This window comes from Triturus cristatus, chromosome 3_1 (assembly GCF_964204655.1).
Source record: "Triturus cristatus chromosome 3_1, aTriCri1.1, whole genome shotgun sequence".
NCBI lineage: Eukaryota > Metazoa > Chordata > Amphibia > Caudata > Salamandridae > Triturus > Triturus cristatus.
In genome coordinates this window covers 113,705,753-113,729,708 of record NC_140583.1, presented here as the reverse complement: position 1 = coordinate 113,729,708, position 23,956 = coordinate 113,705,753, and the positions used below count along the sequence as shown (strand labels likewise).

Below are 23,956 nucleotides of genomic sequence, written 5' to 3'. Positions count from 1 at the left end.
GTCCGGAGGAGGAGCATCACCGGTAGTTTGCGAGTTAGCTCTCTTGAGAGCATTAGAAACTACCATGGAGTCCAAGGGTAATTGACCCTTAATGTACATTGGGTCTCCTGGGGCTGGTTTGTATTTTTTCTGTATTCTCGGGTTCAATACCCGTGCTCTGGTTGGCTCCTTAAAGATGTCTTTAGCATGTTTAATAGCCCCTTTTAACGTTGGTAAAGTCTTGACCGTTCTTTCTGACGTGGAGAACGTGTCCACCAAAAAATCCTCCTCCACAGAGTCAGAATGAAGTTCCACTCCATGATTGGCAGCCGCTCTTTCAATGAGGGCGTTGAAAGCAGCAGTATCTTCAGGGGGAGATGGTTTTATATTATAAAGATGAGTGTCAGGAGCATTTTGTGGGTCTCCTGGGTCAGTAGGGTCTCCCCATGCTTGATCCTGGTCTTGCTGTTGGTCATCAGGGTCATTATCCACAGGATAAGTGTTATCCTCAGTATAGCCCTCTCCTGTATCCGCCTCCGAGTGTGTGGGAGAGAAGGATGGTGGTTCCTGATCATATGTGTGGTAAGGTTCCACAAGCACAGGTGTCGAACCTGACGCATTTTCCTTTTTAGAGGAATTTTGTAGGAGTCCAAAGCCTTTTCTGGAACAATTCGCCGCTTGCGGAACAGCAGTCTACCAGTGTCGACGTCGATAAACTGGTCCCGTGAGTCTTCGACATCAGTTCGTTCTGTGGACACTGTTCTTGGTTGTTCGGTACTCTTCCTAAGTTCCAACATCTTCGGTGCCCCCGGTGGTGGCAATCCAAACTTGATCGGTGCCGAGTGAGCCTTGGCGGCTTTGTTCGGTTCGGGACCCGTTTTCGGTTCGAGAGTGTCCCGTTCCCTGATGCGCTTTAGGGACTCCGACACCTGTTACAAAGTGAATGCCGACGGTGCGTTTGATCCGACAGGCTCTTTGGAGACAGGCCTCGACACGGTCTCCGGTTTCTTTCCAGTTTTCGGGGCTTCAATCCGAAGTTTGGGATCGACGCCTTGTGGATCCGGTAGTTTGGCAGTCTCGGCACTCCTCGGTGTCGATGTAGTCGGATCGACCACCTTGACCTTGGTCGTTGGTGCCCCAACCTTCGGTGCCATAGGCCTCTGCGTCTTCTCGGGACCGAGGGCCTTCTTCTGTTTCTCGGTGCTGAAGTCCTGTCTTGGTTTCTCGGTACCGAAGTCCTTCTTTGTTCGTTCGGCTCCGATGTCCTTCTTTTGTGTCGACGGATTGGAGGGTTTCGATGCCTTCGATCCGACCTGAACCAGTTGCATTTTCGGTTTCGATTTGACCGGTGCTGGTTTTGGTTTCGATTTCACGGAATCGACTCCAGTCTTTTTCGATAATTCTGGCTCCTTTGAAATGTTCGAAGCCGGGCCTTCAGGCGGGGCTGTAGAACGATCTGACCGATCTTGGGTAAGGCCCGCAGGCGATCCCTCGACCTGAGCCTTATCAAGACTATCTCCCTCGGCCTCCGCATCGACGGATCGGCCTAGCTCCTCGCCTGAGCTATCTTCCTCGGCCCCAAGGGCCTCATCGTCGTCTCCTACCTAGTCGACGACTTCTTAGTCCTCGAAGATCTCCTCATCTTCGTCGTCATATTGGGATTCAACCTTTGACGCTGTTGACTTCTTCATCCTCGGTGCTGAAGATGTTAACCGGGTTAGGTGCGGATTGTTTGGCCTCCAATCTAGCCGCTAGTCTATTCCGAAGGGTCTTTTTTGCCCGGAACCGGGCGCAGGCCATACACCTGGTCTCATCATGATCCGGTGATAAACATTTGTTACACACCGGATGGACATTAACGTGTGGATATTTTGCGTGACAGAGGACATCTCTTGAAGGGAGTCCTCGATTCCATCTTCGAACGTCGAGCGATGGTCGGACCGAAACTCGGTCCGAGAAGGGTGAAGGAGTTCGAGAACAAGTAGAAATAATTTATCGATACCGAACGCAAACAATACCGACGATATCTAAAGGCTTTTGGCCTTAAATAAAGTTTTCCTAACTAGAGCTAAGATAAGCACATCCGAACCCAATGGTGGAAAAAAACAATCTGAGGATGGAGAGGATGCCCATGCGCACTGTAGTCCAGGGGAGGAGCCACCTATCTCGTGATACTTCGAAGACTCTTCCAGGACAACAATATGCAATCATCCGGACCCAACACTAGGCGGCGATCTATGCACAGATATGAATTCAGCAGCCCACATGCCTCGAACCTGGTTATTCGGATGTACAATTCTTACTGCAGATTCCCCAACCTTTGAGCAGAAACCAAAAAGAATACCATAAAAAAGGTGCAAAGTCTAAGCAGTGAATTTCATGGCAGGAAATCCTGCAGGACTGAGTGGCCAAAATGGCACACTGCAAACCCAGAGTCAAGGGAGCAATTCCTGATCAAGGTGTAGTCATATGCCTAAGTAGTAGTCTCACAGACGTCCAGTACCGAAACATCACTGACTAAACCCATATTGAGTCTTGAAAAAGGTGCAACATGGCTGGAGCTTCGGTGGTTCATTTTTATATACATCACTTTCCACATGCTGGAGGTCCCATTTTGTACTACTCTTTCCTTTTCAGCACCTGCAAACTCAAACGTTGGTCATCAACCTGGTCTGATCAAAATAAAAGGTAAGGCTTTCATGTCCAGCCAGAGAAGCTCTTCTGTATACAAGGGTGTGGTGGAGAGTAGAAAATGGGTAGCATGATGGACTGCCCCACATGGAAGGTTGTCCTCTTCAGCAAAAAGGACGTTCATATCTGAAGCACCAGCTTGCCTGAAAAGACAGTGGTATATCGTGTGTGGCTACATTGACAGCGTCTCCAGATAACCAACGCAGCACATGAAAGTAACTGCAATGAAGAAGACAATCCTAAGGGTCAGCAATCTAAAAGAACAGCTCTTTATCGGCTTGAATGATGTGGACATGTAGGTAAGAAACAAATTAATTCCAGTTTCAGTATTATAAAAAGCGTAGAAGGAAATACACATGCAAGCCATTTCAGAAAAGGAATCCCAACATGTGAATTTTACGAGCAGGATTGATGAAGCAACTAAGAAAGCCAACAGAGCTAACAATCAATATAGCCAAAATTACATCCACGGGTAGGTCAAATCAACAGTTTTAACTCCATCTCCACGCGCGTAGGCTGTGGATGTTCAGATGAAGGGCCCTACCCAATTTTTAGGACAGCAGGTCCTCCCAAAAAGTTTGAGTGGAGAACAGATTCAGCAGCTTAGAGAACCAGACCCTCCAAGAAGTAATCAGCCAGCAAGATAATCTGGACGCAGTGCTTACTGAAATCATTCAGCAGTAGGGACTGATACACATAGGAGGCCAAAGTGCCACATTAGACTACATAGGTCTCCGAAGGGAATCCAGAGGCTAACGTACCGCAGGACGTCAACTTCGGGTGGGATCAGGACCTGCAGGAACTCACAATGTGAAGAGAAAAGATCTGCTACCTGGTACTCCTGATGGTCTTTAGATGCACCATGGAGCATTTATCGTAAGACTTTGAAATATGCCTGCACGTTGGACACCACATACAAACATCATTTAGATGAGCTTCACACTCCTACAAGCGAGGCATCAATGGAAATACTAGCCTGTGGCTGAAGCAAAAAGAACAATTGATGGATGGAATGTTGAAACAATGTCAAACATTCACCCACAGGACAGAGATCTGGGCCTAAATCAATCAATTTTTGCTCAACATGCCTTTCCAGTTTAGAACCAGCCATATGAATATCAGTCTTGACACTGCTCCCCATGAGAACAGTTCAGCCTGAACTGCCAGGCCAGGTCCTCCCTGGACAGGAAAAAAAGCATCCTGGGACACATTTCGGGTTATCACCTCATATCAGCTAGGCTAGCTTGACTGATGTAGAGTACAGGACCTGGTCTGGCAATTCCGGCTTAACTGTTCCCATGGGGAGCAAGTTCAAGACTGATTTGCATATGGCTGAATCTAAACTGGAGCGGCGTTCAGTAAAACAAAGGATTAAACGTGTGTGTGGGAGGGGGGGGGGGGGGGAGAGAAAGCTTGATTGGTTCATGCAGCCTGTGGCCTAAGGTCCCAATAACACCCGTCCATTGACAAATTTTCATTTTTGCAGTACTGAACCCTGGGCTCCACCAACACTAGATCTTCCCACTTCTAATGGACAAGCCGAAACAGGCACTCCAGTGACAGGTGCAGGTCAGGATATGGAACTATGGCTACGCAGGAGACGATCATCCGGATTAATTTAATTCATTACCTGCTGAACTGGATAGGCTTTGCCTCTTACAGAATTGCTCTCAACAAGGGCTAAATTTGTTGAATACAGAGGTCACTCTTAGGCATTTATATGAATATGAATCTGAACCCGTGTAGGAGAGTCACTGGTACTATGCATTCCAGGAGGGTTTAAAAAAAAAAAAAAAAAAAAAAAAAAACTTTGCTCTCTTTAAAACCACTTACTAATTTCTGCACCAGCACAAGACGTTAGGAGTGTGCACCGCATATAATCTACAGCAGCACATGAAATAAATCCTTCTGTGTTGGCCTCCGGTCTTGGGGGTTAACACAACACAGAACTGTAGAATGAAGTAATTATTTTCTGGAATCAGTGAACACCATAAGTGCGATTACCCACTGCATCAGGCCCACTTAAAAACAGGAGAGAGCTATCTACTTTAGAGGTTCACATAGCCATCATCAAACCAACCTGCTAGCCCCAAGTGACTAGCTTATTCAGTGGCATCTAGGATTACAGCACCTGTGAACAATACTGTAACAACCGTCTGGTATATGCAGGTCAGCAATTACCTTCAGATCCAAAGAGCGGTTACTTTGTGATTACCTACTGTGTATGGTTTTATGAAATAGTCGTGGAACTCAGAACAGCGAAGTGGCCTCACACCAGAACGCTTAAGTGACTCTGGACAAGTACCATGCTTTATTTTTGTTCATGAACCGACTACGCGAGGTAAAGCAAAACATAGGCTGTTAGCAGAGAGCACTACAAAGAAAGTTTGGAAAAATAGCACTTCAGTAGGAATGACAGTAAAAACAGTTTGTTAAGTGTCCAAAACGACTAACGCATCAGATAAAGCAGGAAGCAAGCACAGGGCTCTCTTTAAAGGTACAGCATTTTTTGTAGAAACTCAAACTGTACAGACGTTGATTGGGTCATTCAAAGTGCATGTACAACAGTGATGAAAGTACAGTGAAATTTGACATTTGTTCAGAGTTTATTAAACTCTTGGTACTTCAGAAAAAGCTACATTTCAATGACTTGGTGGGGGGGGGGAATTTTAGATTAGGAGGACTGTTAAAAGCAAGAGTTACACTGAAGGCGTATGAATATTTGTTACATTTTATAGATCAGTCACAAGGTCTCTTAGGTCTAAGTCTAGCTGTGAAGGACAGTTCAATACAGGCACTCAAGAAATGTATACTTTTTTTTTAAACTCTATTCATAATTTGTAAGAGAGAGTCAATATAACAGTTAGGACAATCAGAAGGGTTACCTGTAATGGGAATGTATGTCAGATAACAGAACGCATGTTGATTACAATACAGTTTTACAATCAAGACATACATTTCGGCAGCATTGGGTATCAAAAGGAAGATGGTCAGAGAAGCGTATGAGCAAACAATGTACAGTAACATAATGGGGATAATACGGAAGTGCGGTCTAGTGCAGATATACATATCGTGGGTCCGTGTCGGTGCAGTGCAGATGTTCCATTACACCTGTTAAGTAGGAGCGGGTACTGCCCGCTGTGGGGATGGAATTGTCTCCGCCAAGGGACCCGTCTCTGAAGGCGAAGCCAATTTGTAAAGGGTGCCCAGATGTCCTTGGGGCAGGATGCAGTAGGCATGAGGTCCCAGTAGTTTGCGAGTTGCTCCTGACAATATGCCAAATCCTGTATCCAAGCTTTCACTCACGGACCCACCGGGGACCCCCAGTGAATAGCCAGACGGCGCCGGGCAAGTACTATTAGCATTGCGGTTAAGCGGCGGTGTTCTAGTCTATTTGGCGCCACATAGCCCAATAACATAACCACTGGAGAGCAATCGAGTGGCTGGCCAGTAACTGCCTGAATCGTGTCTGACACCCCCCCCCGCTCCCCCCCCCCCCCCCGCTCCCACTTCCAGCAACTTGAGGTGGCTCGGAGTATCAATTTAAATAGTTGTAGTGGAGTATGGTAGTATCGGTGGAGAATTAAAAGTGAATTAGCCTCAATTTATGATTTGGGGAAAGGGGTCTCATTTGCGCGCACCGATAGCTGATCTAGGAGGTCCAATCACCACTGTCTGAGCACCCCCAGATTTGCCCACGGCGTGTATGAGGGCGTGTAAGTATAAAGTCTGGTGACCAGTTTCTTCAATGATGGTGAAGTAAGCAGATTCTCTAATAAGTGCAATGTAGGGGGGACTGGAAAAGTGGTATACAATTGACTTGCAGGCAGCTTTGAGCTGATGGACTAACAACCGCTCCAAAAATGGTGCAGACCCACCCCTCCATGTGTTCGGTTGTCTTATCCAGGAAAGTATTGTTTGGATAAAGGTCTCCCATTGTTGTGTGTCCCATATCCTGTGCCCTAGCTATGGCGCCCTTATACTGCAGGAAAGGAAAATGTGGGTGCTGTGCAATCGATATGGTGGGTGCGTGGAGCAGGGGCACTTTGGCCAGTCGTTTTAAACCCTCCCAGGCACATCTCACAGTTTTGACAGTATTAATTTCGCTAGGAGTCCTGCGGTAGGGATGATATAAGGCCATATGTAATGGGATCGGATTCGCAATCTCTCTCTCGGTCGCAACATGGGGTTGAAAAGGAACAGGGTAGACCCAGTGGTGCAGGAATTGGGCCTGTGCGCTTATGGCGTACAATTCGAAATCTGGGGCACCCAATCCGCCCCTATTCAGTGGTCGCGTCAGTAGGTCCCAGCTCACCCTGGGTTGACCACCAGCCCAGACCATCAAGATCACCGCAGAGCATAGCTGTGTGAAGGCCTGTGTAAGGAGCAGAGGAATATTCACAAATAAATATAAAAATTTGGGGAGAACAATCATCTTTAGGATGGCTATTCTGCCAGCCAGCGACAGGGCAGACCAGAACCTCATTCGATCTGTGAACCCGTTGGGCAGTTTCCCAAAATTGAGGTTCCAGGGAAGTTGCATATCTCTACAAAGCCATATACCCAAATACTTTACTGATTCTTCTGCCCACATCAGTGGGAAGTCTAGGGCTTGATCTCATGGAGCATCCGTTAATGGCGGAATGGAAGATTTCCTCCAGGTAATGGCGATTCTAGATAGGCGTCCAAAGCGGAGCAACTCCTCAACAGTGGATTAAGGTTTATCAGGTCGTCTGACGTATAAGTTGATGTCGTTAGCATACAGAGATATCGAAAAGTTTCTTACCTGTCGGTGTAGTTTTGCAGCTTGAAGATCTTTCTGGATTCACTATGCTGTGCATTATTCCGCGATCTTGTGGTTGGGTCCGGATTCGTAGTCTTTTCTTTGTTTTTTTTTTTTTTTTTTTGTAGCCCAGGTGGGCGTCGACGTCCACCATTTGGTGCACCTCCCGTGACGTCGTCGTGCTTCCTGCGGAAGTCCCACCTTTGGGGCGCCATCTTCGGGTTCTTTTTTCCCTGTTTTCTTTTTTTTTTTTTTTTTTTTTTTTAACCCTAGGCGATTGATTAATCCTTTTGTCCATATTTCTGTACGTATCCACCTATTTGATCCTATCCATTTCACCCCCTCTTCCTCCAGCCTCATCTTCCTGGCGGAGGTGGGTGGGTTCGCTAGTGAATCCAGAAAGATCTTCAAGCTGCAAAACTACACCGACAGGTAAGAAACTTTTCGTTTTGCAGCGTGAATCTTTCTGGATTCACTATGCTGTGCATAGACTTTGTAGCGGTTTTCCTATTTTTGTGGTGGCTGGGTGGAAGATGATCGCTGGTCGTTGAAAATGTGTTGTAGCACCTTCTGTCCGACCTGTGCTTCCTTATTCATTTGAATGTCCACGCAGTAGTGCTTTGTGAACGTGTGCACAGATGCCCAAGTTGCTGCGAGACAAATGTCTTGGATGGGCGTGTTTGCCAGGAAGGCAACTGTGGCCCCCTTCTTCCTTGTGGAGTGAGCTTGTGGCCCCTCCGTTAGCTCCTGTCCAGCCTGTTTGTGACAGAATTGAATAGTGAGGGCAATCCACCTAGCGATGGTGCCCTTGGTCACTGGTCTACCCATGAAGCTAGTAGCAAAGGACACAAACAGCTGCTTCGACTTCCTGAGTTCCTTGGTTCTTTCAATGTAGTGCATCACCGCTCTTCTGGCATCGAGGGTGTGCAGGGCCTTTTCTGCGTTTGTAGTCGGGTTTTGGAAGAAACTCGGTATCTGGATACTCTGATTCATGTGGAACGCCGACACCACCTTGGGCATGAAGTGTGGGTCCGTCCTCAGGACTACCCTGTCCTTGTGAATTTGAATGTAGGGCTCCTGTAGCGTTAGTGCTTGGAGCTCGCTCACTCTGCGTAGTGATGTTATGGCCACTAGGAAGGCAGTCTTCATCGTCAACATTTGTAGATTGGCCTTGTGAATGGGTTCAAACGGCGCCTTCATGAGCTCCGTCAGAACCACGTTTAAATTCCATGCCGGCGGCGGCAACCTTTTCGGGGGTGCCATTCTTTTGGCTCCCTCCATGAATCTCTTCACCACCTGCGAGCTGAAGAAACTTCCACCCTTCTCACCTCTGGTGTAGGCAACGATCGCTGCTAGGTGCACCCTTAGGGAGCTGGAGCAGAGGTTACTCTTTAGAAGGTGTGTGAGGTACCTCAGCACAGTTGAGTCTCTTGTCATTCTGTTGTGCAGGCCCTTCTTCCTGCACCACACCGTGAATCTCTTCCACTTTGCGCTGTAGCACTTTCTTGTAGTAGGTTTCCTTGCCTCCCGCAGCACTCGCATAGTGCTCTGAGGTAACCTTAGGTGTGCGAACTCTAGGTCTTCAGGAGCCATGCTGCTAGGTTGAGGGTCTCTGGCTCTGGGTGCAGGACCTCCCCGTTTTGCATTGAGAGCAGGTCTTTTCTTCTCTCGAACTTGTACGGATTGCCTTGCGCCATTTCTTGAATCTGTGAGAACCATGTCTGCCTCGCCCACTGTGGGGCCACCAGGATCAGAGTCATGTTGCTGGTTCTGCACTTGTCGAGCACTCTGTGCAACAGGGGTATCGGTGGAAAGGCGTAGGCAAATGTCCTCGACCAGCTTATCCATAGGGCATTTCCCTTGGATTGCTGATCTGGTTGCCTGGACGCGAAGCTTTGGCATTTTGCATTGTGGCGTGTTGCAAAAAGGTCTATTGTGGGTGTCCCCCATCTCCGGAAGAGTTTCTCCGTTTCCTGGCCATTGAGCTCCCACTCGTGTGATGCTGAGGTCTGCCTGCTTAGCCAGTCTGCCTCCACATTGTCCTTCCCCGGTAGGTGAATTGCCAGCAGATCTATCCTGAGAGGTATGGCCCATCTCCAAATCTCCTGAGCTAGGGATGAGAGGGGAAACGACTGTGTCCCCCCTTGTTTGTTGATGTGGCGGACCGCGTCTGCCGGAGCCCATAGACCCCTCACTCTGAGGTTGTCCATGTGCGCTCCCCATCCCATCTGCGATGCGTCCGTGGTAATGGTCACTGTTGGGCTTGGTGGTGTCAGGCTTCTCCCTGTTGTTATGTTGTCTCTGTTCCACCAAGTTATCTCCTCCTGCACTGCGTGCGTAACAACCACTAGATCCTCCCAACTTCCGTTTGCTTGTGACCATTGCTGCTGCAGCCATTCCTGGAATGGTCTCATGTGCAGGCGTACATTCGGCACCAGCTGGATACAGGACGCCATCATCCCCATCATCTTGCTCACCGCCCTCACTGTCAGAGCTCGCCCCTTCTGGTAGAGCTGCGTCTCCTTCAGTAGGGCATCTGTCCTCCTGTCGCTGGGCACTACTGTATTGTTGAGGGAGTTGATCTGTGCCCCCAGGAAAATCTTTACCTGTTCCGGTTCCAGCGATGATTTTCCCCAGTGGATGGAAAATCCCAGATTTGTGAGGGTGTCCGTTACGCGTTTTGCGTGCCTCTCGCACTTCTCGCGTGAGTTTGCCTTGACCAGCCAGTCGTCCAAGTATGGGTATACGTGTATGCCCTGCTTTCGTAGGTGTGCCGCTACCGCCGACAGGCATTTTGTAAAGACCCTTGGCGCTGATTTTAATCCGAAGGCCAGGGTTGTGAACTGGTAGTGTTCCTGTTCGATGTTGAATCTTAGAAGGCCCTTGTGCCTTCTGTTTATTGGGATGTGAAGGTAGGCATCCTTGAGGTCCACGGTGACCATGAAGTCCCCTTCTCTTATCTGTGGCAGTACCTCCTGCAGTGAAGTCATTTTGAACCTTTGCGTTCTTATGAACTTGTTTAGGTAACGGAGGTCCAGTATGGGCCTGAGGTCTCCGTCTACCTTCGGAACCACGAAGTAGTTTGAGTAGACCCCTTTGTTGCGTTCCCCGAACGGCACTGCCTCTATGGCTCCCTTTTGTAGGAGTTTCCGCGTTTCCTCTCTGAGTATTGCCAGTTCTTGGGCAGATCTCTGTCTTCCTTTCGGTTTCCTGTTTGGAGGTCTTTTCTCCAAGTCTACGCAGTATCCGTACTGCACGATGTTCCGTATCCACTTGTCTGTGGTTATGCGCCGCCACTCCTGAAGGTAGAACCTCAGCCTTCCGCCTACTGGTGACGTATGCTCGTAGGCTCTTGAATCTTCTCTTCCCCCTGATGACACTTTTCTGCGCCTCACCCTTGGGGACTTGACGAGGGTAGGCGTCTTCTTGCGTGCTGAGTCACTTCGAGGAGGGCTGATCGCCCCCTCTCCTCCTTTGGCCACGTCCGTTCCCTCTCCCGCGAAAGGACTGGCCCCGAGGTTGATATTGCCAGCTTTGCTTCTGCTGACCTTGACCGTGGCCTTCGCCCTGCTGACCTTGTTGGAACGCCTGGTGCGATGTCCCTTGTTGGCTTGCACCCCTACCGTAGGGTCTCCTCGAGGGATTACCTCGTCTCATTCCCCTCAGCTGTAGGGCCCCCATGGACCTCGCTGTCTCGTTTTCCTTCTTGAGCTGGGTGAGCTTTTCGTCCACCGTTGCTCCGAACAGTGTCTCTCCGTTGAAGGGGGTGCCAAGGATGTTGTTCTGCACTTCCGGTTTGAATCCCGAGATTCTTAGCCATGCATGCCTCCTCTCTGTGACCCCTATGGCCATGAGTCTTGCTGAAGTCTCTGCCCCATCCAACGCCGTCTTTATACAGGAGTTGGCGATGTTCTTTCCTTCATCCACCAGGTGAGAGGCTCTCTGGCGGTATTCTTCGGGGAGGTGCTTTACAAGCTCCCCCATCTCATCCCAGTGTTGGTATTGGTGTCTATTGAGGAGTGCATTCGAATTCGCCATGCGCCAGTGCATTGCGGCGTTCCTCTCGACCTTTCTGCCTTTGAGGTCGATCCTCCTGCTCTCTTTATCCGGAGGTGGGCCCGAAGTTGCTGGAACGTTGGCCCTTCTCCTGGCCGTGGAGGCTATGATGGAGTCTGCTGTGACGCTACCCTTGATGTAAGGTGGGTCCAGGGAGGAGTGCTTATATTTCTTCTCCGTCCTGGGTGTGATTGACCTGCAGGTGGCAGGCTCCTTGAAGGCTTCTCTCCCCTGGTTCATCACGCTTTGTAGCATGGGGAGGAACTGACTCCTAGTCTGGATGGGGAGCAGTGTTTCGACGAGAAAATCGGCTTTCGGCCTCTCCTCGTCGAGTTTGACGCCGAAGGCCAGTGCTGCGCTCTTCACCACCATATTGTATACCCCGATGTCGTCGGGTGGCGAAGGCCTCGAGGGGTACGTGTCCACGGGCTCCTCCGGGTTTTCGGTGTCGAGATCGTGCCATTCGACGTCGTTGCTGGTAGATGCCGCCGATTCGAAGAACGACTGTTGGTCTTCTTCCTCGGCTTCTTCCTCATAATAGGGCTCCTCCTCTTCTTCGAGATCCCTTGTCAGCCCTTCGGCGTCGAACTCCTCTTCGACCTCGACGACGTCCGCCGATGAAACCGTTGGAATCTTGAATTCCTTCATCCTGGCGTCGAACTCCTTCTTCCTTTGAAGGATGTTCTCCATTTCGGCCTCGAGCCGCCTCTTCTTTTTCTCCATTTCGGAGATGCTTTCGGCGTCGACCGCGGGTCTTTTCGATGAAACTTGCGTCGACGTCGAACGTTCTTTCTGCGTCGATCGGCCCGTTTCATGGGATGATTTCGACGACCCTTGCCTTTCGGCGTCTTTCTGCACCTGGGAGTCCTTTTGTAAGGATCCGCTGGGCCTTTTGTCCGAAGTTCCCCCCTTGGACGTCGAAGTTTTCGGCGCCGGGGCTCCCTTCGTGGACTTTGACTCAGTTTTTCTCGAGTCACCCTCGTGTTGTCGAGGTACTTTTTGTTTTGCGCTCGACGATTCTCTTACCTCGTCTTCTTTTTTCTTGTCGGTCTCTACGACCGTGAAGTTTTCGGCTGTCTCGGCGACGTTGTCCTCGTCGTCTGAGGAGAGGCCCAGAGCGTAGAGCGTCGGGGGCTTCCCCTTGCCGTCCATGTTGGCGTTGGCCCTTCTCTGCCGCTCTCTCACCCTGAGTGTCTTCGGCGCGAAGGCTGAGCAGGCGTTGCAGTCGATACTCTGGTGATCGACCGGTAGGCAGAGGTTGCAGACCGGATGCTGGTCTCTCTGCGCGAACTTGTGGTGGCAGTTTGGGCAGAACTTGAATGGCGTCTTGTCCATTTCGCTCAGGGTCTCTGAGCGTGCATTCTCCAGGGCTGTCGAAGAAAAAGGCTCGCTGGTCCTCTTTCTTAGCGCTCCTGATGAAATCTGTTCAATTCCTGATGTCTTCTCTTGATTCTATCGATGAAACTCGCTTTTCTTCCTTCTTCCTCCGAGTGAATTTCTGGAGCTTCCCGATGTCGATCCAGACCCAACGGCGGAAAAAAGAATCTGAAGATGGCGCCCCAAAGGTGGGACTTCCGCAGGAAGCACGACGACGTCACGGGAGGTGCACCAAATGGTGGACGTCGACGCCCACCTGGGCTACAAAAAAAAAAAAAAAAAAACAAAGAAAAGACTACGAATCCGGACCCAACCACAAGATCGCGGAATAATGCACAGCATAGTGAATCCAGAAAGATTCACGCTGCAAAAGGTGAGATTACGGTCAGTGATGACCAAAGCCAGTGCTTGATGATGTGGACGGATCCAGGCTGCCAGTGGCTCCATTGCAATAGCAAATAGGAGGGGAGAAAGAGGGCATCCCTGTCACGTACCGCGGGATATTGGGAAAGCGTCAGAGTTGAGCCCATTCACAAGGAGGCGAGTAGGGGGCCTTGTGTAAAGCAGCATAATTAATTTAATAAAATTAGGGCTAAATTCTAGTCGGGGCAGTACAGTAAAGAGGTATGGCCATTCTAAGGAATCAAATGCCTTATAGTTGCGTCTAAAAAAACAGCAACGGTTGGGAGCTTGGGATGGATTTTCTGGAGGACTGAAAGGAATATGCTACTTACCAGCATGCATCTGTTCTTGGCATGTAGAGCTGCAGATCTACACACTATGCATAGATCACCATCTGGTATTGGGCCCGGATGTTTGCGCCTGTTTTTGTCCTGGAAAGTCTTTGGAAGTCACGAGGTATGCGACTTCTCCTTAGGATGCTAGTGGACATGGGCATCGGCTCCATCCTCAGATTGTTTTTCGCCAGCAGGGAAATTATGGAGCTTGGAAAGAAACAGGAAATATGCCCATGTATGGTGTATCTAAATAAGATCTTACTGGAACAGATCTGCACCTCTATATGCCAAGAACAGATGCATACTGGTAAGTAGCATATTCCGTTCGAGGAATAGGAGCTGATGGTTACATACTATGCATAGATTGTATAGCAGTACCCCTCCTTAGCGGTGACCACCAGTATCTGTTGCAGTAGTTTGAAATAGTGTTTGGAGTGCAGCCTGGCCCACACTAGCTTGTTGTTTTGTTTGCACATCTACACAATAGTGTTTTGTGAATGTGTGCGGTGTAGACCATGTAGCTGCTCTGCAGATGTCATCTAAGGGAATGTTCCCTAAAAATGTCATGGGAGCCCCTATCGTTAGTGTAGAGTGGGCTTTAGGAGGCACAGAAAGTAAGTTTTGCTTTGTGGTAGCAAATTTGTATAGATTTAATAATCCATCTAGCTATCCCCGATTTTGATATGGGGTTACCTTTGTATGGTGGTGAGAAAGACACAAAAAGTTGTTTTGTCTTACGAAAGGGTTGTGTTCTCTCGATGTAATATAGCAATGCTCTTAACATCTAAAGTATGAAGAGCTCTTTCTACGACCGTCTGTGGTTGCGAGAAAAATACGGGCAACTCTACAGACTGATTGAGGTGGAAGGGAGAAATGACTTTAGGAAGGAATTTGGGATTTGTTCGGAGAACAACCTTATTATGATGGATTTGCAGAAAAGGTTCCTGAATAGTTGGTGCTTGTAGCTCACCAACTAGCCGTAGTGAGGTATTGGCCACTAGGAAAGCAACGTTCCACGTTAGGAATTGAAGCTCACATTTATGTAGAGGTTCAAAGGGAGGACCCATGAGACGTGTGAGAACGATGTTCAAATTCCACACAGGTGAAGGTGGTTCTCTGGGAGGAATTATTCTTTTGAGGCCTTCCATAAAGGCTTTTGTAGCAGGTACTCTGAAAAGTGATAGATGCTGTCTATTTTGTAGATATGCCGCTATGGCAGCAAGATGTAGCCTAATAGACGTATAGGCTAAGTTGCATCTTTGGAGGTGTAGTAAGTAACCTATGATGTGTTGGATAGACACATCAAGGGGACTGATGTTATTATGGCAATACATCATAAAACGTTTCCACTTGGCTGCATAGCAGGCTCTAGTGGTGGGACGTCTAGCTTATTTAATGTTATGTTAGATTTATTTCCATAGCGCACGACTCACCCTGGGGCATCTCGGCACTGCCTAGAAACAGTATCCTGAGGATTGGAAGGACCAGAGCGAATCAAAGGAGACACTTAGAACAAAAGGGCTTTCAACTGTTTCCTAAGGATACAGTAGCTAGAAATTTTGCGGAGGGCCAAGCGGAAGCTTATTCCAATATCTTGGTGCAAGATATGAGAATGCTCTGCCCCCTGTACGAGTCAGGCGAATTCGGGGAACCTTGAGAAAGCCTAGTGTGCTAGATCTTAGGTTTCTGCAAGGTGAGTATTGTATGAGGTTTTTTTTGCAAGTAGAGGGGACCTCTGCCCTTCAGAGCGTTAAAAGTTAAGCAGCAGATTTTGAAAAAATATTTTTTTTTTACTGGAAGCCAGTGCAGTTCCCTGAGCAAAGGAGTCGAGGGAGAGCCTGCAGGACGATTTAGAATCATTCTGGCTGCAGTATTTTTTATTACTTGTAATTTAGCTAGCAAGGTCTCTCCCACTTCGACCAGCAGAGCATTTCCATAGTCCAAACGACTGACTACCATTGCCTGAACTAAAGTTCTACGATAGATGGTAGGCATATAGGGGAGAATTCTTCGAAGCAAACGTAGAAGGTAGTAACAGGAACTGGAAGTGGCAGCAATGTGGTCTTTCATGGTCATTGCCTGGTCCAACAGATTGTTTGGGAACAGGAGCTGTTCCCAGTTGAGGGCCAACAGTCATCCAACCAGATATCGGAGGCTTTCCCCATAAGCAGGACCTCAGTTTTGCTGGGATTCAGTTGAAGATAGTTTTCCGTCATCCAACTGGAAATTGCGAGCATGCCAATAGCGAAACGAGTTATCTGTATCTGGGTTTGAGCCAATGGTAAACATAAGCTGCGTGTCATCAGCGTATGAGATTATCTCAAATCCTAGTTCAACTATTTTTGCTCAATGATTTTCATACAGTCAAAGGGAAGGTTAAGGTAACCAAATTCTAAGACCTCAGGGGCCAGATCGCAAGGTTGAGCTGAGTCCAGGTGTCTGATCTCTCCATGGTTCTGGGTGAAGAGGTGTGGTGAGAGGTGTACTTTTTGGTGCGGAACTACAGACAGTTGCAGCAATGTGGTGTACCACGGTTGTCTGGCCCAAGTTGGAGCAACTAGAATGAGAGTCAGTGAATGTTGCTGTAGTTTGCGCACCACCAGTGGAATGAGTGGGAGAGGCGGAAAAGCGTATGCAAATCTGTCTGACCAGTTCATCCATATCGCATTGCCTTTGGACAATGGGTGTGGGTATCTGGCGGCAAAGCTTGGGCATTTGGCGTTTGTGGGTGGTGAAGAGGTCTATCTGTGGTTGCCCCCACATTTGAAAGAACGGTTGAAGAACCTGCGGATGAAGTTCCCACTCGTGAATCTTTTGCGTTTGACAACTTAACAGATCTGCAATGGTGTTTTGGACTCCTGGGACATGTTGGGCTAGGAGAAAAATATTTTGAGGTATAGCCCATCTTCATATGCTCTATGCTAGCTGGGAGAGCTGCAGAGAGTTCCCGCCTTGTTTTTGGATGTAGTACATGGCTGTCCTGTTGTCCGTGCGGACTAAGACAGCGCTGCCTGATATTTGCCTTTGGAATGCTTTTAAGGCTAGGAATATGGCTAGTAACTCCAGGTGGTTGATGTGGAGTAACTTTTGTTGAGGTGTCCACCTGCCCTGCATGGTGTGATGTAGTAGGTGAGCTCCCCAGCCAGAGAGCGATGCGTCCGCTGTCATGACTATCTGAGGAACTGGCTCTAGGAACGGTCACCCGTTGGAAAGGTTCTTGGTGTTCCACCACTGCAGAGAGCGATGAGTATGACCGTCTATCAACACCAGATCTGTTAGCGGACCGTGAGCCTGGTTCCATTGGCGTGCTAAGCACTCTTGTAGAGGACGCATCTGGAGTCTTGCGTGAGGCACAATAAATATGCAAGAGGCCATCATCCCTATTAGTTGCATGAACACTCGAGCTGGAAGAGTGTTGCGGCTGAAACTTGGTGAGGAGAGCCTGCATGCATGCTATCCTGGCTGGACTGGGATAGGCTAGCGCTGTTGAGGTGTCTATTGTGGCACCGAGGTATTGTATGTGGGACGGTTGCAGATGGGACTTGGTGTGGTTTACTCCAGGCGGTGAAGTAGTTGGATAGTGGCGTGAGTGTGTTGTACACACTGGTTGTATGAGCTGGCTTTTATGAGCCAGTCGTCGAGATATGGGAAGACATGAATGTGTTGACTTAAGTGGGCTGCCACAACTGCTAGGCACTTGGTGAATACCCGTGGTGCTGTTGTGACTCCGAATGGGAGTACTTTGAATTGATAGTGGTGCCCGTCCACAACAAATTTGAGATACTTCCTGTGAGCCGCGTGAATGGGAATATGAAAGTAGGCGTCATTCAGATCTAGGATATCAAGGAAGTCGCCCTGTGAAAGAAGCGGAAGGACCTGCTGAAGTGTGACCATGTGGAAATGGTCTGACTGAATGTATAGGTTTAGGGGTCTGAGGTCTAGAATAGGTCCCAGAGAGCCGTCCTTCTTTGGTATGAGAAAATACGGGGAGTAAACTCCTGTGTTTTGCTGGTGCAGGGGAACGATTTCTATTGCATCTTTTTGTAGTAGGGAGATTACCTCGTGCTTTAGCAGTGACAAATGTTCGTGTGACATTGGACGCTGCTTGGGTGGAATGTTTGGGGGTAGAGGTAAGTTCGAGACAGTAACCGGATTGAATTATTTGTTGCACCCACCTGTCTGATGTGACGGTGGTCCAGACAGGAAGGAACTGTTGTAGTCTTCCCCCGACTGGAGTGGAATGGTCTGGGGGAAGTGGAGGGAAGTCATTGGGTAGGGGTGGAGGCAGAGCGGGTGTTGTTGGCTTTGCCTCTGCCTTTGTTATTGTTGCCCCTGTAGCCTCCTCTCTGGTAACCTCTGGTGAAGGTGGACTGGGTGGGAGCTTTTTAAGAAGTGGAGGGACTATCTGAGGAGTAGCCTCTTGGGGTGCTTTTGTAGGATGAGCGACGAAAGGAACATCTGGGAGCTTGAGACTTCAAGGCTCCCATAGACTTTGCTGTGTCCGTATCCTTTTTCATTTTTTCAAGAGATAGGTCTACGTTAGGGCCAAATAGGTGTTCCTGATCAAATGGTTGGTTGAGGATGGAACTTTGGACTTCAGGTTTAAAACCTGAAATGCGCAACCATGCATGCCTAAGCAAAAGGACACTTGTGTTTAATGCCCTTGAAGGGGCATCTGCTACGTCTAGGGCACAACGGATGGAGGTGTTGGTGATAACCTTACCCTCTTGTATGGGTTCATTGGCCCTATTTTTGTATCTCTCTGGGAGGTGCTGCATTAGGGACTCAAGTTGATCATAATGTTCCCCATCATATCTAGCTAATAGCGCCTGAGTGTTGGCGATGCGCCAGATGTTTGCTGCCTGCGACACGTTTCTCTTGCCAGAGGCGTTCAAGAGTTTAGACTCCTTATCTGGTGGTGGGGCGTCACCTGATATCTGAGAATTGGCTCTCTTTCTAGCATTGGAGACTACAAGGGAGTCTAGTGGTGCGGGCCCTTAATGTAAGCTGGGTCAGTAGAGGCAGCCTTCTACTTTCTCGATCCTGGGGTTAATGACTCGAGACCCAACAGGCTCTTTGAAGACTTCTGGGGCATGCTTGATGACCCCTATAAGCATGGGTAGAATGGAGGTGGATTTTTGTGTGGTATCAAAAGTGTCCATAAGGAAATCCTCCTCCACTGGATCGGTGTGTAGTTCAACCCTGTGGTAGTGGGCAGCTCTATGGACAAGCTAGTTAAAGCCCATGGTGTCCGAGGGGGAGGTGGTACATTAGGGACATCTGGGGTGTTCTAGTCATCCCAGGGTTCTGGGGAAGCAGGTGGACTAGGGTCCCCTAGTGGCTGATCGTCCTCGCCCCCCCCCACCCTATGTCATCAGAGGTGGTATCGTCTTCATCTACTCGAGTAGGGGATGGTGTAGGTGAGCGGCGTGGTGGGGGAGGAAGAGGGGAAGGAGGAGAAGGGATCCTCAGAGGAGAGGTGGCAATGTCCCTCTCTTTAGGTGGTTGAGCCGGTGCAGGCATATCCAGTGGTCTTTTCTTGGAGCTAAGAGTCAAGTGACCAGTTTTAGGATCCTTTATAAGAGTTTTTTGAGCTGGATCTGGTTTAAACAGTTCTTCTGTAGGAGGCAGATCCCTCAGCGCAGACCATTTCGGTTCCGGAGGTTTTTTCGGTGCCGACTTAGTAGCGGTTCTGTGCTCTTTTGGTTTCGAACCATGGGTTTTTACAGTCTCTGTGACCGTTGGAACCGGTTTCTTTGGTTCTGAGGCATTTTACGGCTACGCAGCATGCGAGTCCTTTCGAGGTAGTTTTTTGCTCGGCTCAGTGTTTCGGTGTCGAGGAGCCGGTGCTGGTCTTCGATGCCGAGTGCTTAGATGTGGAAGCAGCGGTCGGAGTGGATGAGGAGGACGGCTTCTTTCTCGGTGCCGGTGAGTGTGTTTCGGCACAGAGGGTAGGCTGACTCGAGCCAGAGTCGCCTGAAGGCTTAGTAGGCTTCATTGCCGGGCCCGAGGGCGGGGCATTGGAAGCGGTCTCTCGGTGTACACCTGGGCCCGAAGGTGGAGGTGTGACCAAAGCCTTTTAGATGGTATAGAAAGGAGGGGGGGGGGGGGGGGGGGGGGGCGGGGGCTCAGGTCGACGTCTCTACTTACGACCCGCTGTGCCGGAGTGATGTCCTCGACGTCATCTGCTTCAGAGGCGCTGACGAGTCCTTCTTCGACCCGCTCCTGCTCGTCGACGCCCTCCTGGAAGATGTCGTCGGGGATGGATGCCGATGAGCAGGCCATGGTTCTTTGAGCCTGTCGGTCCCAAATGGTCTTCTTGGAGCGGAAAGAGGCACAAGCTAGACAGTCTCGGGCCTCGTGCTCCGGTGACAGGCAGAGGTTGCACACCTCATGCAGATCGGTGTGGGGAAACTTCGACCCACATTGAGGACACTTCTTGAACGGCGTCCTTTCCATGAGCCAGAAGAAAAGGCCCAGGTAGGCCCGAAGGCCTTCATCGACGACGAGAATTGAAGACTTCGAAGCTGTTGAGTCTCGCGTCGATTGGAAAACGCGAGACAATACCGTCGAAAAGGGTGAAGGATTGCACGTCGAAAGTGTCCATGACTTAACATTTGCTGTGAGTAACCAATAGTCCAAACGAGACCAGGCATGGTGGTAGGAGATTATGCAAGTACCTTCACTTAGGAGTGAATTAAGTGTACGCCAAGCATCTAGCAGCCCATGTTCCAGAATTATAGTGTTCAGTAGTTGCGTGACGTTAAGGTGTGGGTTGCAGGCGACGTTATCAAGTACTGCATTGTAGTCTTTCCCCCCTCCCAACCCCTAATCCCAAATATACAGTAGATAACATGCTAGTAACAATAAATTGCTTCTCTTAGAAATATTGTTACCGTGCCAACTCCAAGCGCCCTTCATGTCCTGTAAGAGTAACATAAACCAATGATTGCCATCTCTTAGTATGTGAACACTATCTCCCACCCCCACCCACTACAACCTCCCAACCAGGTCGAGAATGTGTGACGTCCCCCCACCCTTGAAGCCCCTCAAAAACCCATGTTAAATGCAAACTCATGAGAGATCTCCCTGTGGGGACTAGGAACAGCAGCAAACCTCTGTGGCCAGGCTAAGAAGATCACAAAAAAAGAAGAACAAACCTACGCATCTTGGGTGTAGGAAGAAAGTTAGCTTGATTGATATTGAGATCATGGACACATTGCTTAGCACGTTACATCAATTGACTGCTAATGCATTTAAGTATAGATAATAAACATTCAGTTTAGCCATCATAAAGCAGCAGAGAGATGGTATTCGTAGCAGTGAGTACAGCACAGTGGGAACATGCAAGTTTAATCATTATCACTTGGATCGGTGACGTGTCCTTATTTCGTGGAGAATTGTGCTGAGATGGACTTGAACAGATGTGTTTTGCGAACTTCAGTACTGATTTAGCATCTGTGAAGTAGTGCGCTTGTCCATCGTGCGTAATCTTCAATTTAGCTGGATAGAGCATCACATACGGAATCGAAGAGGACTGCAGGATACGTTTCGACGGAAGAAATTCTCTGCGTGCGGCTTGCACAGTGGGGGTGTAGTCTGGGGAAAAGGAGAAGGTATTACCCTGATAAGTGATGGGACTCTTCGCTCTAGCCTCCTTTAGTATTGCGTCTCTGTCTGCATAATTGATTAAGCACGCTATTATTGGTCGTGGTGGGGCACCAGGCACCGGTCTTGGTCCCAGCGATCGATGAACTCGCTCAACGGTCATATGGGTGAGAGGACCTAGCCAAACAGTTCTTGCAGGAGATTGGGGATATAAGTTTCCGTTTTCAAGATGGCCATCGACTCTGGCAAGCCAAGGAGTCTAAGGTTGTTTCGGCTCTGATGACTGACTTTCAGGACTCTCTCCATATTTAAGAGCTGCGATTTGGACTCAGAGTGATTCCTGTGTGTTCGAAAGTTTGTTTTCGAGGATGTCTTGGCAGGTTTCAGGAGTGTCAACTGTTTTTTTTAACTGCATCCAAACTGGATGTCAGAGTCAATCTTCCCATCTATAGTTTTTAAGCTTGATCGCATTTCGAGCAGTATAAAACGTTAAGTCTCTGCGCCAAATGGGCCTCCGACATCACAGCCCTGCCTCAGACACAAGAGGGTAAAGATGTAGCGGGTGAAGTGATCCCTGCGTGACCCCCTTAAGTTCGGGCCTCCCACATGGCCCAGTCGACCAGTGCCCTGGCACCGCCAGTAGCCTCCGGGAGGGTAGCAGCAGGCCGCGGAGTGAGGCAGGGAGGGTCCCCGCCGAGTCGCGCAGCACCTGAGTCTTCCCAGATGTCAGAAACACAGGAGGACCGGCACCACTTACGGCCCGCCGCATCACCACACCCCCCGCTGCAGACCCGCCCACTCACTGCCCCAAGTAAGAGGCCGGCAGGGCCCATGTCCGTGACCGCCAGTCCGCACCGTAGCCCCGCCGCCCGGAAGGCAAATGATGCCAGCCAGGGGCAGACCCAGTAGCGCAGGCCCGGCTCTCAACCAAACAGGAGACGTAGGTCTCCCCACCTACCTCAGGAGCGTGGCAGTCCGCTGTCTCGTCATCACCCAACGGGGCCAGCAGGCAAATCGGGTCAGCGTCCCGTACCAGTAGACTTCACCACACACGGATGGCATCAGGTTCAGGTCGCCGTCACACCCCCAGTCTCCAGGTGTCTCGGCGCCTCTTGTTCAGGCAGCTCCGATGAACGGCTGTCAGGTTCGCCTGTGGCACCTCTTAGGCAGGTCCCCGCAGTAGGGCTCGCCGCAGGATCTCGGTCATCTGAGCCACACAGCAGCCTGCGGTCTTTCATGTGAGTAGCGGCTCGGTCTCGAGAAGGCCCCCCAAGTACCAGGCCCGGTCTGCCGTCTCACCCCCAGCCTCCGGGTGTCTCGGCGAGCCCTTGGCAGGCAGCTCTGAGTACCAGCAGTCAGGACTGCCAGTGGCGCCATGTAGGCAGTCTCCCACCGCAGAGCCCACCGAAGTGCCTCGGCTGTCTGAGCTACGCAGCAGCCACAAGGCAGATGGCGGCCATTTTCAGCATTGACCCCGGTCTCAGCTCTGCTGCGGCAGTTAGACAACTTCCCAGCGTCAGAAGAAGTTAGAACTCCTTCCACACCATCATGACCCGATGCGCCAGCGATTTAAGAAGGTTAGAGTAGGTTTGAACAAGGGTATTTGTAGGATCTACAAGCCTGGCCTGCAGAGCCCCTTCAACAGGCAGCCATCTTGCAGTGCGTCGTAGCCACGCCACCCCACCCCCAGAAATATAATACTTGAAGAAATAAAATAATTGGGAAGGAAATCAGATTGATCCAATGCAGGTATGAAAAATACAGTAGAAACAAGAAAACATGAGGGCAATGAATATATCGCCAGCTAATGGCCCAATATGAAGCAATTTCAAAGCAATTTAAGTGATTATGGGTTCCAGAAAAACACCAATGGAAAGGATTACTGGGTAAAGGTGTAATGACTAAACATGGAAAAAATATAATTTAAGGAAAGCAAGGAAAAACCACGCAGACTCATCTCTATTAAGTAAAGGAAATGAGCAGGTCTATTTGCAGCAAACGATAGTCCATATCTAAATTAGCTTTTTTTAGCTAGTGACGACTGGAATAAAGTAGTCTTTCGGGTCAGGCACATACTATATGGACAGGAAAGCCCCATGTCCCATAGATATCCTAATAAAATATTAATTCAAACCATCGATTCACTTTTCACATACCAGCTGGTCTTGGTTTAGGCGTTCTCCTTTGTTCTTTCTTTCTTGGTAATCATCAAGCTTGCCCTAAAGACAAAAACACAACTTTACACAATTACTAAACCAATTAGTCAATAACACCAAATACATTTGAGGTTTTCTGCTCAGATATCCCACGGAACACTGAATCACTGTTCAGATTTGAACAAACATTTTGAACTAATGCTGCTCGTAGTTTATATATAAAAAATAAATTTAAAAAAGCACATCACATCATTGTCCTTGAAGGAATTGTAGCTTTCAGTTAACCACAGAATTATTTTTTTATTTTAAAAAGGTGGAATGTTGCTCAGGTAAACGTTACCAAAAAGTAGGAGGGGGCCCCTCACCCATTCAAGGTTACCAAAAGAATAGGCTTTGCAATAGAAGGGTTATTCGGAAGGTACCAGTTAATACTTACAATTACCATCTCCTGTGAGACCACAGAATTGAATCCCCTGCACACTTTGATCCTCTGACACTTGTAAGATGTACTTCACTATACTACATCAGACCACTAGACAGTATTGATTTTCAAAAACATTTCTTTAGTT

General features: G+C 49.0%; 1 protein-coding gene across 9 annotated transcripts in view; it reads right to left on the bottom strand.

Moving 5' to 3' along the window:
- The window catches only part of CAPRIN1 (cell cycle associated protein 1), a 545,714-nt gene that overhangs the window by 416,246 nt on the left and 105,512 nt on the right, over positions 1–23,956 (bottom strand). For all 9 annotated transcript variants that reach the window (XM_085643526.1, XM_085643522.1, XM_085643525.1 and 6 more), the window contains exon 3: positions 23,388–23,450. In XM_085643526.1, coding sequence (XP_085499652.1) covers positions 23,388–23,450 — 63 coding nt within the window. The remainder of the gene's footprint in view (positions 1–23,387; positions 23,451–23,956) is intronic.